The 20322-nt window shown below is 39.6% G+C and overlaps 2 protein-coding genes across 2 annotated transcripts; both read right to left on the bottom strand.

The window, feature by feature from the left end:
- Window positions 1-3323: 3323 nt before the first annotated feature.
- Window positions 3324-6441, bottom strand: foxf2a (forkhead box F2a). Its single transcript, XM_039003460.1, has 2 exons — window positions 5168-6441; window positions 3324-3986 (listed from the first exon to the last, which is right to left on the bottom strand). Exons 1-2 carry the CDS (start codon window positions 6162-6164, stop codon window positions 3811-3813), a joined length of 1173 nt encoding a protein of 390 aa, XP_038859388.1. The 5' UTR covers window positions 6165-6441; the 3' UTR covers window positions 3324-3810.
- Window positions 6442-13456: 7015 nt separating this feature from the next.
- Window positions 13457-19314, bottom strand: LOC120055313 (forkhead box protein Q1-like). The gene is made up of 2 exons (XM_039003188.1): window positions 19270-19314; window positions 13457-14356 (listed from the first exon to the last, which is right to left on the bottom strand). Exon 2 carries the CDS (start codon window positions 14354-14356, stop codon window positions 13457-13459), a length of 900 nt encoding a protein of 299 aa, XP_038859116.1. The 5' UTR covers window positions 19270-19314.
- Window positions 19315-20322: the final 1008 nt, after the last annotated feature.

Here is a 20322-nt window from a genome sequence, read left to right as displayed (position 1 = left end):
CTTAACAAAGAGCTGCAGTTAGTTTCAGAATGGGTGAAAAGGAATAAGCTAGTCCAAAATATTTCTAAAACTAAATGAATTGTATTTGGGACAAGGCATTCACTAAACCCTAAACCTCAACTAAGTCTTATAATAAATAATGTGGAAATTTAGCAAGTTGAGGTGACTAAACTGCTTGGACTAACCCTGGATTGTAAACTGTCATGGTCAAAACATATTGATACAACAGTAGATAAAATGGGGAGATGTCTGTCCATAATAAAGCACTACTCTGCCTTTTTAACAACACTATCAACAAGCAGGTCCTACAGACTCTAGTTTTGTCGCACCCTTGACCACTGTTCAGTCATATGGTCAGGTGCCACAAAGAGGGACCTCGAAAAATTACAATTGGCTCAGAACAGATCAGCACGGCTGGCCCTTAAATGTACACGGAGAGCTAACATCATTAATATGCATGTAAATATCTCATGGCTCAAAGTGGAGAAGAGATTGACTTCATCACTACTCATTTTTGTAAAAGGTGTTGACATGCTGAATGCACCAAGTTGTCTGTTTTAAACTACTAGCACACAGCTCAGACACCCATGCATACCCCACAAGACATGCCACCAAAGGCCACCAAAAGTCAAGAACAGACTATGGGAGTTGCACAGTACTACATAGAGCCATGACGACATGGAACTCTATTCCACATCAGGTAACTGATGCAAGCAGTAAAATCAGATTAAAAAAACAGATAAAAATAAACCTTATAGAACAGCAGGGACTGTGAAGAGACACACACACAGGTACAGACACACATACACATTATAAGAAAGGCACTCTACACACATGTACACATGGATGTTGTATTGTAAATTTGTGATAGTGGAGTAGTGGCCTGAGGGAACACATTAAATGTGTATTGGGTAAAGTGTTATGAAATGTAATATTTAAACTGTATATAACTGCCTTAATGTTGCTTGACCACAGCTTCTAATAGGGATCCTTAATAAATACAAATACAAAGTTAAAAATAATATCCCTCTACCCATTTCTCTGTCCATGAGAGGTGTACAGGTAAGCCAGTACCACTAGGTGGTGACATCGTTACATTATTGCAATAGATGGACTTGTGACCAAACTGTATGCATAACTAATAGCCTCAAATCCAAACTTGAGTAACCTTCTGTTTCACTATTGTTTCACTTATGCAGATTTCAGGCAAAACAATTGATGCCTTTTAGCTATTATTCATTTCACAAAGGCCAACCAAGGAAGCTTCTCCAACTTATTTTTATTTTTATTTCTCTTTTCTCTCTACACAGCTATCCCTCAATTTCATCCAAACGTGTACGCGACACGTTTATTACTGTTTAAAATAAGTCAAACCAAGTGATATCTAGAAAATATCTGTCCACACACAACAGAGTCATTCCTCTAAATCAGATTTATATATCAGGATTTAGAGAAGAAACAATATTGTTTGAATAGCAGGCCTAAGTATGTTTAAAAGTTTGTAGTGGATGCTGCATTTTCAAAGTCCACATTTCACAGATTTCTCTATTTATTTATTTTAAATGTACGCTAATGCCCTCATGATTATTTGTCAAATGTATCATGTAACAATTCTGTAACAATATGTTCATATTAGTATGAACATGTTAGATAGTCGATCACACTGGCTATTAATTCACTAAATAATTTCAATTGACACTGTAGAGTACAAGTCATATGTATGTTGCGAAGATCGGCAAGAAAGCGCACAACATTCAGATGAGCTATTTTATCTTAATATCTCTAGCATGAGGAGATGTTCGTTTTCAAACGCAATGTTTCTAAATGTGTCGATGTTAACCCTCCTGCTGTGTTCCGGTCGAATTGGACCGATTTACGAGGTTTCTCTCTGAAAAATGTAGTTAATTTAATCTGATTGTCATAAGGTTCCATGACTTTGTCCACACAGGGCATCTGAATACACAAAATAAATGTAGATGATTTTCATTTCATTTTGGGTGTTTTATGTAACTTTTGTACACCTGTGTGTGGTGTTCCCTGTCAAAAATGACCGGTCATTAGAAATGAATGGGTGTTTATACACTACAATTAGTGTATAAAATTGAGTTCAGGCACATGCCCATTAATCAGATGTACACACTTCCCTCTCCCAGACCCCCACATGCATGTGTGTTTGAGCACACACACACACACACACACACACACACACACACACACACACACACACACACACACACACACCTCACTCCCCTTCTTGGCTTCCATGGCAACCTTTCCCCAATATAATATTTTCCCCACGGGAACCACATCTGTTGGCATTCTCACAAACAATCGCAACATTCTTTCAGTAATATATAGAACTTTTCTCGCAGCTCTGGTATATAAAGCTTTTTTGAGGCCTTGCTCACAATTCATTCTGTGGCAGCACAATGACCAAACGATATACTGTATGTGAGGCTCTTGATCACATCTTTCATCATGACACTGGTGAGGAGGAGAGAGTCATTGTTACATTTCAAAAACGAGTTGTATGAGCTCAGGTCAATGAGGCCTACAGGCCATAAATAGCAAATAGAAGTTCAAAAATTGTAATGTTCACAAGAACTTAAGTTGATAAAAAGATCTAACACAACATGAGGTGATAATATATGTATTATTATGGATTTATAATCAGCTATAATGGGGCGGTCATTTTGGACCGGGAACACAGAATGAATGAACATGAAACGAACACAACAGGAGGGTTAAACTAGTAATAGGTTTCAGTTGTATGTAGTATGGAGAAGGTGAGCTGCCTGTAATCGTAATTTTAGCTATGCTTTTTTTTAAAGATATCAGATTTTAGGGATGTGGATTTGCTTGGCTCTCGTGTCTTACCCGATTCACCAGGGTTCCCATTCTCATTGTTGCAATGTAACTTGACCTTTGATTACAGTTCTGATTGAAATGTCCATCTAATATTCATGTTTCGCAAGGCTACTGATTGATAACTAAATCAAACATTGCATTTGTATATGCTGAATAATTCATTATAGGTATTAATATATGTATAATTATTTGTCAACAGTGCATTCATTAAATTAAAATAGTATGCTATAACAATAACAACAGTTATATTAAGGTTTGCAATAACAAAAACAACATACCAAAACACCTAATTGTCATAAAGTGGTCAAATTGTCTCAAACACAATCTCGGGAAATAATTCCCTTGCTGTATACATTTACCTTCGAATAAGAACTAACCCAAACAGTAGTAAAATATATTTATTTATTGGCTTGTTGTAGCCTACAGCGAAATATTTTTTTTTAAACTCTGGGGTCTAGAGTTAAGTGCAAATAGCTAAAGATAACCCGGGGAGAATGTGCATGTATTTTTCAGTAAACACATTTGATGTGGTTGGATATTTAATGTGGTTGGATATTGCATTTTATCCGTGTCGATAACTGGTACTCACACACTAACCTACAATATTGAATGATACAATAACTCCTGAATAGATCGTGGCATGGAAGAGCTGTCTGAGCCGTGATTGACAAAGTGTTGGACAATGGCAATACATGCATTTCTTCAATTTTTACTTCATGCACTCAGTCGTTTTTAATTTCTCCGGAATGGTGTCGTGACACAGACCTTCTCAGAGACAAATAGAGTGCCTGACGTTATGTATATATAGCCTACATTCCCCTAATTCATCTTAGATATTTGTACCGGACTTGGCAAGGGACAAATGGTATAAGCGTATAGCTTGTATATAGTGTAGTTCATGTGATCTTCATCCAAGATGGCAATGGTCTTATTGCGTTTATTTCACATGATGCATGGCTTGACATCCTGACAGACGCTCTGGTGGTGGTGATGTAGCTGGTGATAGTAAGATCCACTGGCAGTCGCCGGGTGAAACGAAGAAATTCCGTTAAAGTTTAAAAAAAAATCTTTCCTGTCACACACTGGCGATGAAGGGCTTGAGTATCGAGATAATCCCACTGCAAACGGATGGAAGAGACGTGACAGTCAAACACAAACCTTGTAAATACTACACCAATTTATTCTAATACACATAATGACTGCAATCCATGGCGTGTGTTTCGGCCTATAGGTGTCAATATTTGGACGTTGTATTTATCTAAATGGAATATACTCCAATTATTCTTCTAAAACGGTAGGCTTTCATTTTTCCTTAAACATGCAGATCATTTAGAGCATACATGATCACGAAAAACAAACAAATTTATGAAACATTACTTTTACAATGTGAAAATAGTAGACCTATTTGTAAATATAAGGTTAGCATTTCAAAATGTTGTGCATGTTCTCATGGAAAAGTGTCGTTCTATTTTCATTACATTTGAAATATATACCATAAATACTTTGCTTTCTCTTTAGTCCTGAATTTGCCTTCTATTTATTACGTGCACGACAATATTGGGATAATGCTGATTTCGCCTAATATCTGTCAAATCTATAACTATTTCAAAAACAGCAGTGGTATTTCTGTTGAACCTATTTATTTAATTCAGTAATATTATCGTTATACCATTTATGTGTTGTTCAATAAGTGTATACCTTTTGGAGACCATTGCGTAAAGGTCACAGGCAGTTCTATGTTCACAATGGTCACAATAAACCATTTTTATAGATAGGTAAAACTGTATTCAGTGTTGACATTATAGATGTATTATTGTATATTAATTTACACATAATTGGGTGTTGTCATATTATTGTCATGTCATATTGTTGTTTGGAGCATTTTCAATAAGGACTTGAAATAAAATCGAGGCTACATGTTCAACTTTATTGGGAATGATTCTGTTAATCTTGACAATAGCATTTGCTTTAATATTGTTATAAATATGACTTTATTGTTTCTATTTTTCGTCAAATTTTCATAGTTCTGTAATAGTCTTTTGGTCATAAGTGGACAAGCAGAGTAATGTCCGTGTTGCCTAACTAGGCCAGATGTCTACTTCCCTCTGATTCGCAATTTGCAATTGCCCATCTCGACTACTTACAAATGAAATAGCTCATATAAATACGAACTATTTAATGCAAACTATCCTTCGGAGTGGACGATTGGTTGTATACGAGTTGTATATTTTATAATTGGCCATATATTGCACCAATTAAAGATTGTGTTGCCCTATATTGACAGGAAAGTAAAGCCTACCTGAAATGTCAGATGAGTCCCTTCCGTTGTGATGGAGATAGCTTTGCTCCATAGAGTATGGGGGCATGCTGGAGTGCAAGGTGGAGGATGTGGGACTGTTTGAGGCCAGGGATTGCTGCTTGATATATGGAGACATACCAGGTGATGCCCAGTGTGGGGGGGCACTGGCATAGGGAGAAGCACTGGCGTAGGGAGAATGACAGTCCAAAGCGCCCACTGCCATCGCAGCCGGGGAGGTGTGCAAAGGGCTACTACTGCTGTCCGGGCAGTAGTCTCCATTAGACGCCACCTGACAAGCCGCCATGTAGGTGGACCCGGGGCTTGGTGACATATGAGGGACATGATGCCCTCCACCCAGCCCGTCGTAGCTCCCTGGCACCGTGTTCCCCATCACGTCCAGGTTGTAACCGTTAGCATGACATGCCAAGGACGCGGAGGGGTTCTGGAAATCAAAGTTTTGGGGCAGTATCGACGCTCCAAAACCGATGCCATTCATCATTCGATACATTGGTTTCAGAGCTTGGCATTTCCTACGGAATCCGCGAGGTCTGCGACGGAAGGATCCCTCCTCAAACATAAACTCGCTGCCCGGGTCTATAGTCCAGTAGTGGCCCTTCCCTGGTCTGCCGAGGCCCTTAGGCAGTTTGATGAAGCACTCGTTTAAAGACAGATTGTGCCTCACTGAGTTTTTCCAGCCCTGGTAAGACCCCATAAAGAACGGGAAACGGGCCTGAAGGAACTGATATATTTCTGCCAGAGTAAGCGTCTTTGTCGGGGAGCTTTGGATAGCCATCACAATAAGGGCGATGTATGAATAGGGCGGCTTCTCAGGTCGCCTCAAGCCAGAGTTGCCCTTTTTCCCTTTGTTTGATGCATTTGGTGAGCTCTCCGCCACTGGCTGTGCGCTCATCAGTGTGGCGTGCATCACTCCGGCTGCTGGGCTGCATCTCAGAGGATGAGACGGCACCAGATGTTGCTGTGAGCTCTCAGTCGTCATGTTTGCGTCCACTTTAGAGACACAGAAGGACAAGTGTAGGCTATGACCAATACCTTGCTCGACTCTTGTTCCACTGACCTGAAATGTCTAATACTGACCTGAAATGGCTAAGAAGTAGGCTACACCAAATCCTCTTCAGTCAATTACTTCAGACGTTCTAAAAATAGGTTTCCAAATGGATAATCGAAGAAGTTAGTGTCCAGTGGCGATTCACTGCACGTGTATTGCTGTTCTAATCAGGAACAGCAGCTGTGTATCGGTGTGGCCGCTGCTCCAACTCCGTCTCACTGTGGCCATCTCTGGAAATAACCCCTTAAGAGGGGAAACATAAAGCTCTTCGACTTTCCTGCGCATATCCACTCGGCCAAACAATACTCGACCACCTATCAATTCTTCAATCTCTCTCTGCTCTATAGATCCCGGGTAAATCCCTCTAAGAAATCGCTAGGATCTCGAGATCCAACCCCTGCCAGATCTGGCCTCCGTCCAGACATAATTCTAGCAAGAGCCACACATAACACAGCGCAGAGTAGAGGACTAACAGAGACCTCCTCCCACCCGCTCCTCACCACTCTAATACACGCAATTACACCATTTATCAAACTTATTTAGACACTGCAGTCAACACTGCAACAGCCAAAGGATGAAGGCAATGGTTCCAAATTAACCATGACACCGCTTGCATATATACCAGTGAGACAGAAACACAATATAGCCCTATTCTATTTAGTAGAATTCTAGTTTAGTTATACAATATATATATATATATATATATTGGAGCTTTGGATATATATACTGTGATAGTATTCAAATGATTTAATTATTGTGTTCATGCATGATGCTCTCTGTTGTCCTTATTCAAAATAGGTTGCGCTTGAATGATAGCACATTGGACCTATGATGTACTTGAAGATGGAAAAAAAGCCAAGAAGAGCAGATAACTACAGATAATGGTATTTTGCTGAACAGTCAGAGCTTCTTAGAGTTTGTGGTTTTGTCTAGCAAAGGTAATAATAGTCCTTAGTTGTCGTGTTAATTTGTTAGTGGATGTTCAGGATAGGACTTTGCCATGAGTGGAAGCATGCTTTTTCCATCAGACGCTGCCAGTATACCACACACATCGCGCGAGTGTCAGTTTACGGGCTCGAGCCTGGATCATATCCCCCGAGAGCTGAATTAATTGCACAGATCCAAATGAGGTCTTGGAGATAGATGTAAATGTTTCCATTTTGATAGTACCCTATTGATGATGATTATGATGTTCTTTTGTTGTTATTTTTCTGTCGTTTTGAGTTTATAATTATTTAAAAGCTAAACAAATGAGTCTAGGCCCCTACTCCTTATAATGTAAAAGAAGAAACCATGCATGCATGCCGATTGTGCCCATATGCTGGGGAACATTGTACCATGCGTAATGCATACACAATGCTTGTAAGGAGATTATGTTTGGGAAAACAAAAGAAGGTCAAACGAAAACTGGTAGGAAGTGTCGCATCTCCCAATTAATGTGATCAGGATAAATTCAATTTCAATTCAAGTCAGTTCAGGCAATCTAAATAAAAAATAATCGAGGAAACGTGGATCGACGACACTTTTGAGTGTACATGCAATATAATTTAACCCAAATATGCATTTATATTCCTATAAGGCAATACAGGAAAATAACAAAAATGATCAAGTCAAAGATTTAATGACGACATTGAAGCTATTTGGAGACGCGGTGTTAGCAATTTGTCCTACCCGTTGAATGTGTAATAACAGTAAGGTATTTTAAGCCAATAGCTTTGATGCAACAGTTAGAAATGACAAGCTCAAACTCTTAACCAAACAAGGATGTGGAGATAAGATCATTTTTCATTATAAAAACAAAGGTAGAGAACATAATCTCCTCAGAATTTCCGGCAATAATAACCCCGCTGCGTTCAGGATGCACAGCTGGTTCAAGGAACTTTTTGTCTCAGTCACAGAAGAATACTTGGAAGGCTTTGAAAATTTTATGCACAGAATGAGAGATACTGCCATATCGTCTTGGTAAAAATCTAACAAAAATCGATGTGGACTGAAATCTACTAAAAGTCTACTTCGTGATTGTCTCTCACCCTGTTCATGTGTCTCTATTTGAGGCGTCGGCTATTTGTAACTTCAGACATATATATATATATATATATATTCTGAATGTCTGTATCCACTCACAGCAAGCTTCTCGGACACAGAAAAAATACTTTGGCGTATTTCTTCCCCAATACAGGGACCAATTAATAATGACATTTGTGCCACATTAATAATGATAAACATTATTTATATAAAGAACATAATAGCTGAATCTATTATTATTGTTGTAGTTGTTATTATTATTAGTAGTAGTAATAGTATACCATATTTTTGTAAATAACGATAGTTATTAATGATTATTGTAACGCAGTAGGCCTAAATATGAAGTGGCCTACTGTGATATTGGTAACAATGTTAGGTTAAATCTAGAATAATATATATGAAACATTTGAATGCATATAACTGTTATTGGATCATTGGTCCCGCTTTAAATGACCTGCATCTTATAAAGGCTTCATAAAGCCTTCATAAAGACTTCATAAACACTACATAAATGTGTTGCAAATCATATATAACCTTATTTCATGCTCTATAAAGGGTTCATAAATGTGGCATAACTGTGTGACATAACCAACAATGTCAAATGTGACATAACCCACTATGTCAAATATGACATAAACCTGTGCTTTATAAAGGGTGGCATAAGCAACGCTTAATAAAGGCTCTAGAAATCATATTAACAATGTCACACATCTTGGTAGAGCATTGCAACGCCAAGATAGTGGGTTCAATTCCCGGGACCACCAATATGTAAAAATGTATGCACGCATTACTGTAAGTTGCTTTGGATAATGTGTCTGCTAAATGGCATATATATTTCTCTAAAACATTTCTAGGATGGCCCAACCTCTTTCCGTCTTGGGTGCATAGCCAATATTGGACCTGACCTTAACTTTCCCCATAATTGTCACGACTTCGACCGAGGCAGGCTCTCCTTCCCGTGCGGGTGGCGTTCGGCGGTCGTCGTCACCGGCCTATTAGCTGCCACTGATCCTTTTCTCCCCCTCCCTATGTGTTTATTGGGTTCACCTGTTTTGTATTAGGGTTAATTAGTTGGGCTTATTAGTCAGCCGGCCCGCACGTTTCTTTGTGCGGGATTGTTTGTTTGTAAGTAGTGGTGTTGGTTTTGTGCTACGTGTTTACTGGACTGTGTTCGTTTCCCCCGTGTCTGGGGTTGGTTAAGAAGTACACCCAGTGTGTTAGTAGGGTGGCCTAGTTTGTCCGTGTTCATTAAAGAACATTTGTATTTGCACCTGCTGTTTCCTGCGCTTTGATTTCACACTCCGACACCCAGGCCTTACAATAATGCTGTGCTGCAGGATGACACGATCTAAAGTGCAGTCTTGCATAGCAAAAAAACAACAATTTAGTAGTGCATTTTAAATCCGTTTTTCTCTTTTGCCTAATCCTTACAATTTTTTCCGCAAATTCCATTTTCTTGGATTTGTTTTTCCAGGTTTCGGATATCCCCATTTTTTTCTGTTTTTTTCACACTTTTTTAATAGAGAAACCACAAAATTAGATTTTCTGTGTTCACAACAATGCTTAAAATGCATCAGTGGACCCCTTAAGAGGTCTGGGAAAAATCTTAGAAACGTACATTTTTGAGTGTAGTTTCCCTTTAATTCCCATTTAAAGCATGCACTGTTTGGTTAACTGGTGTTTCTGCAGTGCAGTAAGCTCCCATGTGATGGAATTCGCAAATCAAATTCCCACTTGTGGTGCCACTGGACAGCAAAAAAATTGTAAGTTAAGCGTTATCTATTGTAATTTAAATTAGTTTGTAGTAGTTAAGCGATGAGTTATATTACATAGCTACCTCAATCGTTATTTCAAATAATTTTGGGGACTTCACAGCAATTGCTAGCCAGCTAAGTTACATAGCTAGCTAACTATACCAACACAAAATGTAGCTAACTAACATGCTCAACTAAATACAAATCCCCCAATAAACATCAATGTCTCATAGTCATGTCATGAGATTTGTAAATTTAAGAGGAATCTAATAAAACGAATCAAAATGAGTTTCTCTCTCCCCCATTTAGAGTATTTCTGGTTCAGCACAGAAATGTCCTTATCCAGGTGGTGTGGCAAAGGTATTTCCTAACAGACCTGCTAATTTTCTTTGTTGTTACTTTTAAGGTTGGAACCAACATGCAGTAGTTTACCTCCAGCAGGCAGAGACAAGAACCATCTGTCCACCAGCTCAGGGACAAGCTATTCTATTCGTAGCCCTGTGTAATGTTCAATGTAATTGCATTGCTGGACTTTTTTAAACTTAAAGTATTTGTATTGTTTTAAAAATGTAAAAATAAAAGGAAATGTATGGTTTAAAGATGTCTTTAATATTTATTTGTTTTAGCTGTTAGTGACAATTCCCTAAGTCTTAATACATCAATACATTGTATGTGTTATGAATGACCAAAGGTGTCTGACTTTAAAGTATTACAGGACACTACATACATTGTCAATAAATAGATTATACATCTATGGTTCTCATGATCTACAGGTTGCTGTACGGTGTGAGAGGTATTTAGATGGGTTGATGGACCAGCAAAGCCTGAGTTTAAGTGGGTGTGCGTGTGTGTGTCAGAGCCAAGATTATTTGGAGTAGTCCTACCTGAGACTACCGCAACAGGTATTCCTCTTCTGTTCCCATAATGGAGACTAGGGCTTGATTACAACTTGTTACAAAGGTGCCATCATTTTGTGGCTGATCTTTCAGCGGGGGAGTGGGTGAAGTCAGATGAGTGGGTGAATATGTCAAAGACCTGACTGGGCCCAGCACCTGCACAGTATGGCTCGTTATATTGTTGTGTGCTTGTTTGTGTACTGAGGAACATGTAGCTTGGTTCCAGAATAAAGACACTTTCAAGTTCCTTATGTTGAATTTCCTTTTGTAGACTACAGTACGTTTAACGCTATTGCTCACACATCACATATAAGCCTGGGATATCAACCATTCAAACTTGGACCTTAGTGGGAGTGACCATGTAATTTGACGGGAGCGACCTTACTGAGTCAAGTATTTGTCATCAGGCTATGTTCTTTGCTAGCAAAAACATTACCCCTGGTCGTCACTAGTTAATCCAGCCAGAAAGTCAGAATTGTGGCTAAACTCTGCCCATTGCCACAATTTAACCACACTGCTAAACTTATGCCTAACCTAACCTTAAAACCAATAAGCTCATTTTTGTTTTCATAAATTTGTACAATTAAGCCAATTTTGACTTTATGGCTGTGCTATCTAGTGGAAACCATTCCACCTGGCCTCAAGGGAGAGAAAAAACAGGCCCTACCTTCCAGCTAGCTAATTAGCAAAGGACATAGCTAGCTATTTAATGGCTTTACAGAGAAGAAGAAAGACTACACCCTTACAACCTATGGTCAATGTGTGTCGCGCGTGCGAGGAAAACTATCCCAATAAGAGTTACAAAACATCTCTTTATTGCCAAGACGTGTCGGACCGATAGGACAGAAGTGCAAACGACACGTGGCGGAAGGTGTTGTAGGAGATGATTGGTTGGTAGATTATACAAAAGAGTAATACTTTTCAAATTTGATAGTTTGGTCTACCAGCCCTTCCGCGCTTTTGAGAGGAAGGGTCTGGGAATGAGATTAGGTGTAATGTGACTATGACTTCAAGTTATAGAGTGTCTGCCATCTTTTAGCACAATATGTCACAATTTATAAAGCAGGTGTTTATATCATATTCGACATAGTGGGTTATGTCACATTTTACATTGGTGATTATGTCACACAGTTATGCCATATTTAGGAACCCTTTATAAAGCATGACATAAGGTTATAGATAGTTTGTAACACATTTATGTAGTGCTTATGAAGGTATTACGAGGGTTTTATGAAGCCTTTATAAGCCGAACGTCATTTAAAGTGGGACCGGATCATATTAAGTGATTTTGATTCAAGTGAGATGTGATATATAGCCTACCATTAGCCTACCCTTTCGCAACCCTTTTCGATATCTTCAGGTCCTCCTTCCTTATACTTTCGTCCGTCCTTATTTCCCTTCTCTGGCCTTCCTCCCTTGCTTTCCCTTTTAATGTGTTTAAGCTATTTCATACAGCGATAGTCTAGGCGAGACGACAATAGCCTATACTGTAAGAATATTTACAACATTATCAACGTGTTTCATACAGCACATTCATTGTTTGAGTGCTGACAATGATAGGGATACGTTTTGAATGACAGCTTTCAGTCAACGAAGCTTTACGCATTAGGCATCATGTCACGCGCATGTCCCAATCAATTTCAATTTGACAGCCAGCGAATAAAATTAGCCTAATTATATGTCGCCTTGATAGAAATGGTAAAGCAGTGTTTTGAAAAGGGTTGGATAATAGACCAAGTCGATTAGGCAATTTCTTTATTTGTTTTTAAATGCACCTGCAGGCCTACACCATACACCTGCCAGTGGCTTTGACCGTATGTTGGGATTTAGTAATTAATAGGCCTATCTCTCAAAGGTTCCATGCATTTTGCCGTTTTGAATATCATTTTTCTTGAAAACAACTTGTAGCGCAGATATCTTGTATATCTGTTTTTTCACAATCTATGCGCTATGGATTCAATAAGATAATAAAGATAGAAACACATCACATTTCAACGTTAAAGTGACTCTTTATTACAAATATTAATCGTGTTTTTTTAAATAAAAACATACAAACAGCTCGACTTGCACAAATGACATGCCAAATGTTATTAACAGCATGTTCTGAAGGTCAACTGATTGTCGAAAGTAACAACTTTTCAACAAACCAACGACATAAATAGCCTATAATCTATACATCATAAACTGTACACTGTATAGCACAAAAAATGCCATTGATTGAAAGGGAAATTACCACAGAACCTCAAAGGAATGACATAAAGCCTACTCCTTCCACACTAAATGTCCATACTAAAATGTCCAGATGAAATAATACGACGCCCTGTCTAGGTGACTGGTTGTCCAAATTTAAGGTAATGCAATGAAAAGCATTTAGTTGATACACAATAATAACTGGCAAAGTACACAAGTGCAAACCCAGTGTTTTCATTCCATTTGCTACACCCCTCGGGTCCATTACGACAACAAACTGTCTATTTGTAATAGGTGGTAAGCGTCAGCTCTTTTAAGTAGTTGGCGTTGGTACTGTAGAGATTATCTGGTAAACTGATTATGCCTTTGAATAATATTCTGCGGGGTAACTGTCTTTTCGATTGTCCACCTCTGAATAAAATCCACCACCGTATGCCCTTAGCACATGCGCAGCGTATGAGTCCACATGGAACATCGACTGGGCGTGATGTGGCAAGGCGACAGGTGATCCTCTCATAATGTGTGGCATCATCTGAGTGTAACCGGGCCACGGTAATGCAGCAACGGTGGGAGAATCCTCTGCCCACTCCTGTCTCTTGAACGGTTTGCTGAGGATACTGTCTATAGCGAAGGAACTGGAGAACTTGGCACTGCTGGGTCCGGTGTTAGTGGCTGGTGGTGTGGAGGTTATGGTGACTTGTGCGTTCTCGTCGGCAGCAGGGTCAGAGACGTCTTGCTCTTTGCCTGTTTTTTTATTGATGCGCTTTCTCCTGCGTCGGAACACTCCGTCAGCGAAGGTGTACTCGCTGTGAGGATTCAGCATCCAGTAGTTGTCTTTTCCCCAGGGTCTAGACGGGTCCCGGAGGACCTTTAGAAAACAGTCGTTAAGTGACAAGTTGTGGCGCACCGAATTTCTCCAACCAGTGTAGCTGCCCCGGAAAAATGGAAACTTTTTCATCAGATAGTCATTGATCTCTGCCAGAGTCAGACGACCAGATGTTGAGTCACGGATAGCCATGGCAATAAGTGCGATGTAAGAGTACGGAGGTTTTGGTCTCCGTATGTACGGTTTGCCCATGCCTATGCCGTCTGCGCCGGGTGTGACAGGTGGCGGGCTGTGCGCCACGCAGTCCCCATCCGAACCCAACTCTTCCTCACCGGAGAGAGGCGAGCGGACGCTGCCCTCGGCATCGCTGCACAGCTCCTGCAAAGATTTCACCTCGTTGTGGTGGTTTCCACAGAATACTTCAAGTTTCATGTTGTCTATGATTATTTATCCTATAGCCTACTGCTATTTCTATATCCAAATTGTATCGGAATCTCAAGTAAAAACAGACACGTCCTCAGATGAAGTCTAGTGCGTAAAAGTGTCAAAACGCAGACCGCTTTCAGTCAAAATATCCTAGAAGTACCTGATGAAGTCACCGTCCTCATACCTTTGGGTTCACTAGCTCGTCTCACCTCCTGTCTGTCTGGTGACCTGTTTATAGCACAGGCTCACCTCAGTACCAACCCAACTAGGCGGGGCTAGATAATGATATGGATATTTTGGAACAACTGAAATATCATGCACTCTCAATGTTTATGACACATCGTAAATCATCATATCTATTTTTATGTAAATGTTTGTTTGGAAATACGATTGCGATGAATAGCCCTTTCACCCTCCTGTTTTCAGCATAACAAGACAGGTATAGGCTACCTTTCATGTGTAACTCGATCAGGCTGTGGAAGTAGACACCTCAAGAGTATTTCACCTGAGACAACAGGTGGCGTTATTTTCCTTTCCATCCGTTCTGTCTAGAATGATACCATCATTATGGAGAGTTATACCTGATTTATTATCGTTTTGTTTGAATTCTTCAAATGTTTCAGTTTGGCCATCATATGTCTGCAGATACACTTAATAATGCCCTATTTGATTCAAGCAGCCTCCGCTGAAAAAAAACATATTTTTTTTATATAAAGATGCTATGCAGTGCTTGTATTACTTTGAATATTATTTTCCCACAGTTTCTCTAGTCTTTGCCTGCTCTACATCTAGGATAAAAGCATTCCATCAAACAAATTAGAGATATCTCAGCTGTCAACCATGGGGACATCCCAGAAGCACACTCATAGTCAAGTCATTCTCTGTAAAGTCAGCAGTAGGTTAATGTTACTGTAAAAAGCTGAAAACTTAAAATGCCATTATAAATAGTTAACATTCAGTTGTCCTATGCTGGTGTGTGGGAATTCCATACTTATTAAACTATGGTTAATGTAGAGAGGACATCACGAGCAGTGTTGGGGATACGACTCTGAAAAGATAGTTTACCAAGCTCCCGATTACTTCACACCAAATGAAGTTAAGCTACACTAAAGTTACCCCTACGAAAACTATAGTTTACTCAACTAAAGTTACCCCTACGAAAACGATAGTTTACACCACTAAAGTTACCCCTACGAAAACTATAGTTTACTCAACTAAAGTTACTTTGAAAAAGTAGTTCACTACATCCAAACTACTGCGTTTAAAAATGATCATATAGTATGTAAATCAGAAATGTCACAGACTACAAATTGCAAGAACAGATAACTTTGGGGTCATATGTTAACAGAATGTGTAACTTAGCCTATTAAACACAAAAGCAATGTGTCAAGTGAAAATTAGGCAGGACTGATGCTGAAAAATAATGGAAATTATCCTCTACTTCAACCATATTTAATCAAATTTTTGCAAAAAAAGTAGTGTTGTTCCAGTAGTTAGCTACACTGCTACATGGGAAAAAAGTAATGAAAACACTACCTCGATTTGAATTTAGTTGAACTACCACCAAGCTACTGCAAAATGTAGTTTTATTACTCGTTGAGCTACATGTAGTTAGTTCACTACTCCCCAACACTGATCACAAGGCAGGTATTAAGGGCATTCGGGGCTAATGGTGAACTCCTAGTAGTGAGTCTTAAGTTGTTTTGTCTTGAAGAACATTCACACTTGTGGATTTCAGGGTGAAGAAGACAAAATAAAAACAAATAGTTTTAAAGTGCAAAGTGACATTTTCAAGTGTTCTCATGATCACACGTCAAAGCACTTTTTTTGATGCAGCTGAAAGCATGTTCATGCCAACTCCTGCACCCACGTAGAGACCGATGTTGTTGTGTGAGTCTTTCTTTCCTAAACAGCAGCAGCTAGACTATTTACCTGTGTATACTTGTTCCCACTTGTTGCTGTGCTACTGAATGTTGGCCTCTTTTGATGAATTACTTATTTTGATGAATTACTTATTTTGATGAATTAATTTATCTTGAACATTTGCCTGCAGTGGGCTAAATCAGGGTCACACAGAGTGTTTCTTGGTAGTCTTAAACAAATCTACTTTGAAACAAAAGTATACACCTCACACACATGATTATGGTCTTAACAAAAAGAAGACACCTCTGTACCATGTCAGATATATAGCTGAAATGTATTCAATTTTGATTTTGAATCCCAATATTACACTTTATATACAGTATCAGTCAAAAGTTTGGACACACCTACTCATTAAAGGGTTTTTCTTTATTTTTTACTATTTTCTACATTGTAGAATAATAGTGAAGACATCAAAACTATGAAATAACACATATGGAATCATGTCCTAACCAAAGAAGTGTTAAACAAATCAAAATATATTTTACATGTTAGATTCTTCAAAGTAGCCACACTTTGCCTTGATGACAGCAATGCACACTCTTGTCATTCTCTCAACCAGCTTCACCTGGAATGCTTTTCCAACAGTGTTGAAGGAGTTCCCACATATGCTGAGCACTTGTTGGCTGCTTTTCCTTCACTCTGCGGTCTAACTCATCCCAAACCATCTCAATTGGATTGAGGTCAGGTGATTGTGGAGGCCAGGTCATCTGATGCAGCACTCCATCACTCTCATTCTTAGTTAAATAGCTCTTACACAGCCTGGAGGTGTGTTGGGTCATTGTCCTGTTGAAAAACAAATGATACTCCCACTAAGCACAAACCAGATGGGATGGCGTATTGCTGCAGAATGCTGTGGTAGCCATGCTGGTTAAGTGTGCATTGAATTCTAAATAAATCACTGTCAGTGTCCCCAGCAAAGCACCACAACACCATCACACCTCCTCCATGTGTGGAAACCACACATGCAGAGATCATCCATTCACCTACTCTGTGTCTCACAAAGACATGGTGGTTGGAACCAGAAATCTCAAATTTGGACTCATCAGATTAACGGACAGATTTCCACCGGTCTAATGTCAATTGCTCGTGTTTGTTGCCCCAAGTACGTCTCTTATTCTTATTGGTGTTCTTTTAGTAGTGTTTTCTTTGCAGCAATTAGACCATGAAGGCCTGATTCATGCAGTCTCCTCTGAACAGTTGATGATGAGATGTGTCTGTAACTTGAACTTTGTGAAGCATTTATTTGGGCTGCAATTTCTGAGGCTGGTAACTCTAATGAACTTATCCTCTGCAGCAGAGGTAACTCTGGGTTTTCCTTTCCTGTGGCGGTCCTCATGAGAGCCAGTTTCATCATAGCGCTTGATGGTTCTTGCGACTGCATTGAAACTTTCAAAGTTCTTGACATTTTCCAGATTGACTGACCATCATGACTAAGTATTGATGGGCTGTTGTTTCTCTTTGCTTATTTGAGCTGTTCTTGCCATAATATGGACTTGGTCTTTTACCAAATAGGGCGATCTTCTGAAATATTGAAATATTACTAAACCGTTTGATATAGAAACACCGCATTTTTTGAGTAAAAATAAAAAATATACATGTTTATTAATTATGAAATTATGAAACGTATTAATAACGTTCCACCCAGGACACTAGAGGGCAATTTGGTCATTTGACTGCAGGAAAGGGCTACATAAATAGCCTTAAGGCTACTGATGACTTAAAGGAACACGGCAAGTTATGCAGATATTATACGAAGGTGACACCATAATTGTGAAAACCGAGCGTCTGGCTGGAAGCCATGATGGAACAGGTTTTCTGGAAGATATGCAAAGAGTGAGCAAGGCAAGCCCAATGCTTTCTGGGTAAGTATTCATCTCAAGGTCATGCACAGTTTAGCAAAAGAGAAGGAAGATCACCCATGCTGTTTGGTCACTGTGAAAAAGCATTTGTCTGTTTCTCTATCTCTGGTGTTGGTTCCAGGGTTTGGTTAGGCCATCTAATCCAGGGGATGCCCACCAAAAGGTTAGCAAAACACTGGTTGTGAAAGTGACTCACATCATGGAGATTTTGCATTGTTTGTCGTGGTACTGAACCATAGCCAGCTGGCTTGTACTGTAAACCCTTTCCTTCTCTGTAATGCATCGTATTTCACTGGCAGTGAATGTTACTGTATTTAGCCCAACTGTCATGGATGTCTTGAGGATTCCTGAATTCTATTGGTAAAATTTCAAGACAGACAGTTATTGGTTTTGAAGTTAGAGGTATGCCAAGGGACTATGTGGAACTGGCATGGCAAAGGGCATACAGTAGCAGCTGATCACCTCTCTATGCCCTATCAATCTCCTCCAACCTCTTCCAAAGGGACATAGCAGACTGAAGGCATGCTGTAGCAGAGTCAACCTGTGGAGTGAACATGACTTACGATGTGATTCCCCCTATGGCTAACGCCAATGCTTTCATTCTCCTTTAGCACTACCACACCTCAGCTCAGAATGATGTTATGTTTACTTTAGATGTATGTGAAATATTCTCCTTCCCCACACCACATAGTGCATTTAAGTAAGATGCAATTGAATCCATCCATAGTTAATGCAAATGATAACAATTCAGCCATTTCTTGTTGACAACATAAGGACATAGACATGACCGCATGTTCTTCCAGACACAAAGCCCCCCATCCTTTATGTTTATGTAAGAACCATTATGAATATCAAGGTGTGTGCGTGTGTCATAGTCTGTGTGAGTGTGTGTTTTCAGAGCAGATTAAGTGTGATCATCTGTTTGTGCTGTCTGTGACGGCAAAGTCGCTGTTTTTGAAGAGACTCAGTGTTGACTATAGGTCTCTGTTATCCAACCACACAATGACTAAGGCTCAGATGGCATGTATGCGTTCTCCTCACATGTAGCGGCTTGTGTTGGTGTGTGTCTATATGTGTACATGTATATGTCTGTATCCTCTTAATAATAGCTTGGCTGATATGCTACAGCAGGTGGGACTGGAGAGAGGGAGAGAGAGAAAGAAAGAGAGAAAGAGAGGGGTAAGCCCCACATAGATCTGTAATGATGAGATATCACATTGGGACCTACATCATCAGAGTACAGGTGAAAGTCAACGTGACATAATGGAATAGAATAGAACAGTGCCACCATAGAAAACCAGGATGACTTGGTGTGATAGCCTAGCTGTCAATATGAATATAGCCATGGTTGTAAGACTGTTAGCGTATGAATGGGTGTATGGGTTTGAACTTTAGTGTAAGCTGACCATAAAAAGATAGTGTCAACAATTTGTAATCTTAGTCAACTTTCACCCTTCCAGTCACATGGTGTCTGACCAATTGATTGATTAAGTAAACCTGTGATTGACGGACGCTTCTGCTACCTGCTATCTCCTTCTCAATCTCTCCTGTGTCAAGATCAGTGCTGTGAGATTTATGAGGACGTTAGATTACATTCAGGAGCCTTGCCACAGGCCCTAGATCAGATAAGACACCTCCAGTTAACGAACTCAGTCAGGTTCACACACACACAGACACACACTCACATTCACATGCACGAAGTCTCGCAGACACACACACACACTGGTTCACATGTTGGGTTCATGGAATGTGCTTTACATGCAGTTTAGCCGGACACTCCAACATGAATTACGTTGTTGAATAATGTCAGCATAATGATTAGGCATATAGTACAGTATGTTCAGGTAAAACGTTAGACACGTTTTATTATATCTGCGTCAGAAGGATGGAATTCTGTTAGAAAACGCTGATGTCTTTGAAGACATGATTAAATGCTTGTATCCCAGTGTCCCGTACAGGACCAAAATAAAACCCCACACTATTCAGTACCATAGTCAAATAAACATCCCTAAATTGGTTTACAGCAGAACTATACTCTGACTGGCTTCAGCAGTAAATCATAAAATACATAGTCCCTCTAATTCCTTTCCTCTGTCTTTGAGTTAGTTTCCAAAGCCAAAGTGGGCCTCAGTCATTTGAAGTATGGACTGTAGTGCCCAACCGCCATGGGGCCAAACATAAACAACTATA

This window comes from Salvelinus namaycush, chromosome 11 (assembly GCF_016432855.1).
Source record: "Salvelinus namaycush isolate Seneca chromosome 11, SaNama_1.0, whole genome shotgun sequence".
Classification (NCBI taxonomy): domain Eukaryota; kingdom Metazoa; phylum Chordata; class Actinopteri; order Salmoniformes; family Salmonidae; genus Salvelinus; species Salvelinus namaycush.
The sequence above is the reverse complement of the archived record's forward strand: the minus strand, read 5'-3'. Positions and strand labels throughout refer to the sequence as shown.

Coding starts and splice junctions, on each gene's coding strand:
- foxf2a (XM_039003460.1), bottom strand. CDS start 6,164: ATGACGACTGAGAGCTCACAGCAACATCTGGTGCCGTCTCATCCTCTG. Junction 3,987..5,167: donor GGACTCATCTGACATTTCAG/GTAGGCTTTACT, acceptor ATCCGTTTGCAG/TGGGATTATCTCGATACTCA.
- LOC120055313 (XM_039003188.1), bottom strand. CDS start 14,356: ATGAAACTTGAAGTATTCTGTGGAAACCACCACAACGAGGTGAAATCT.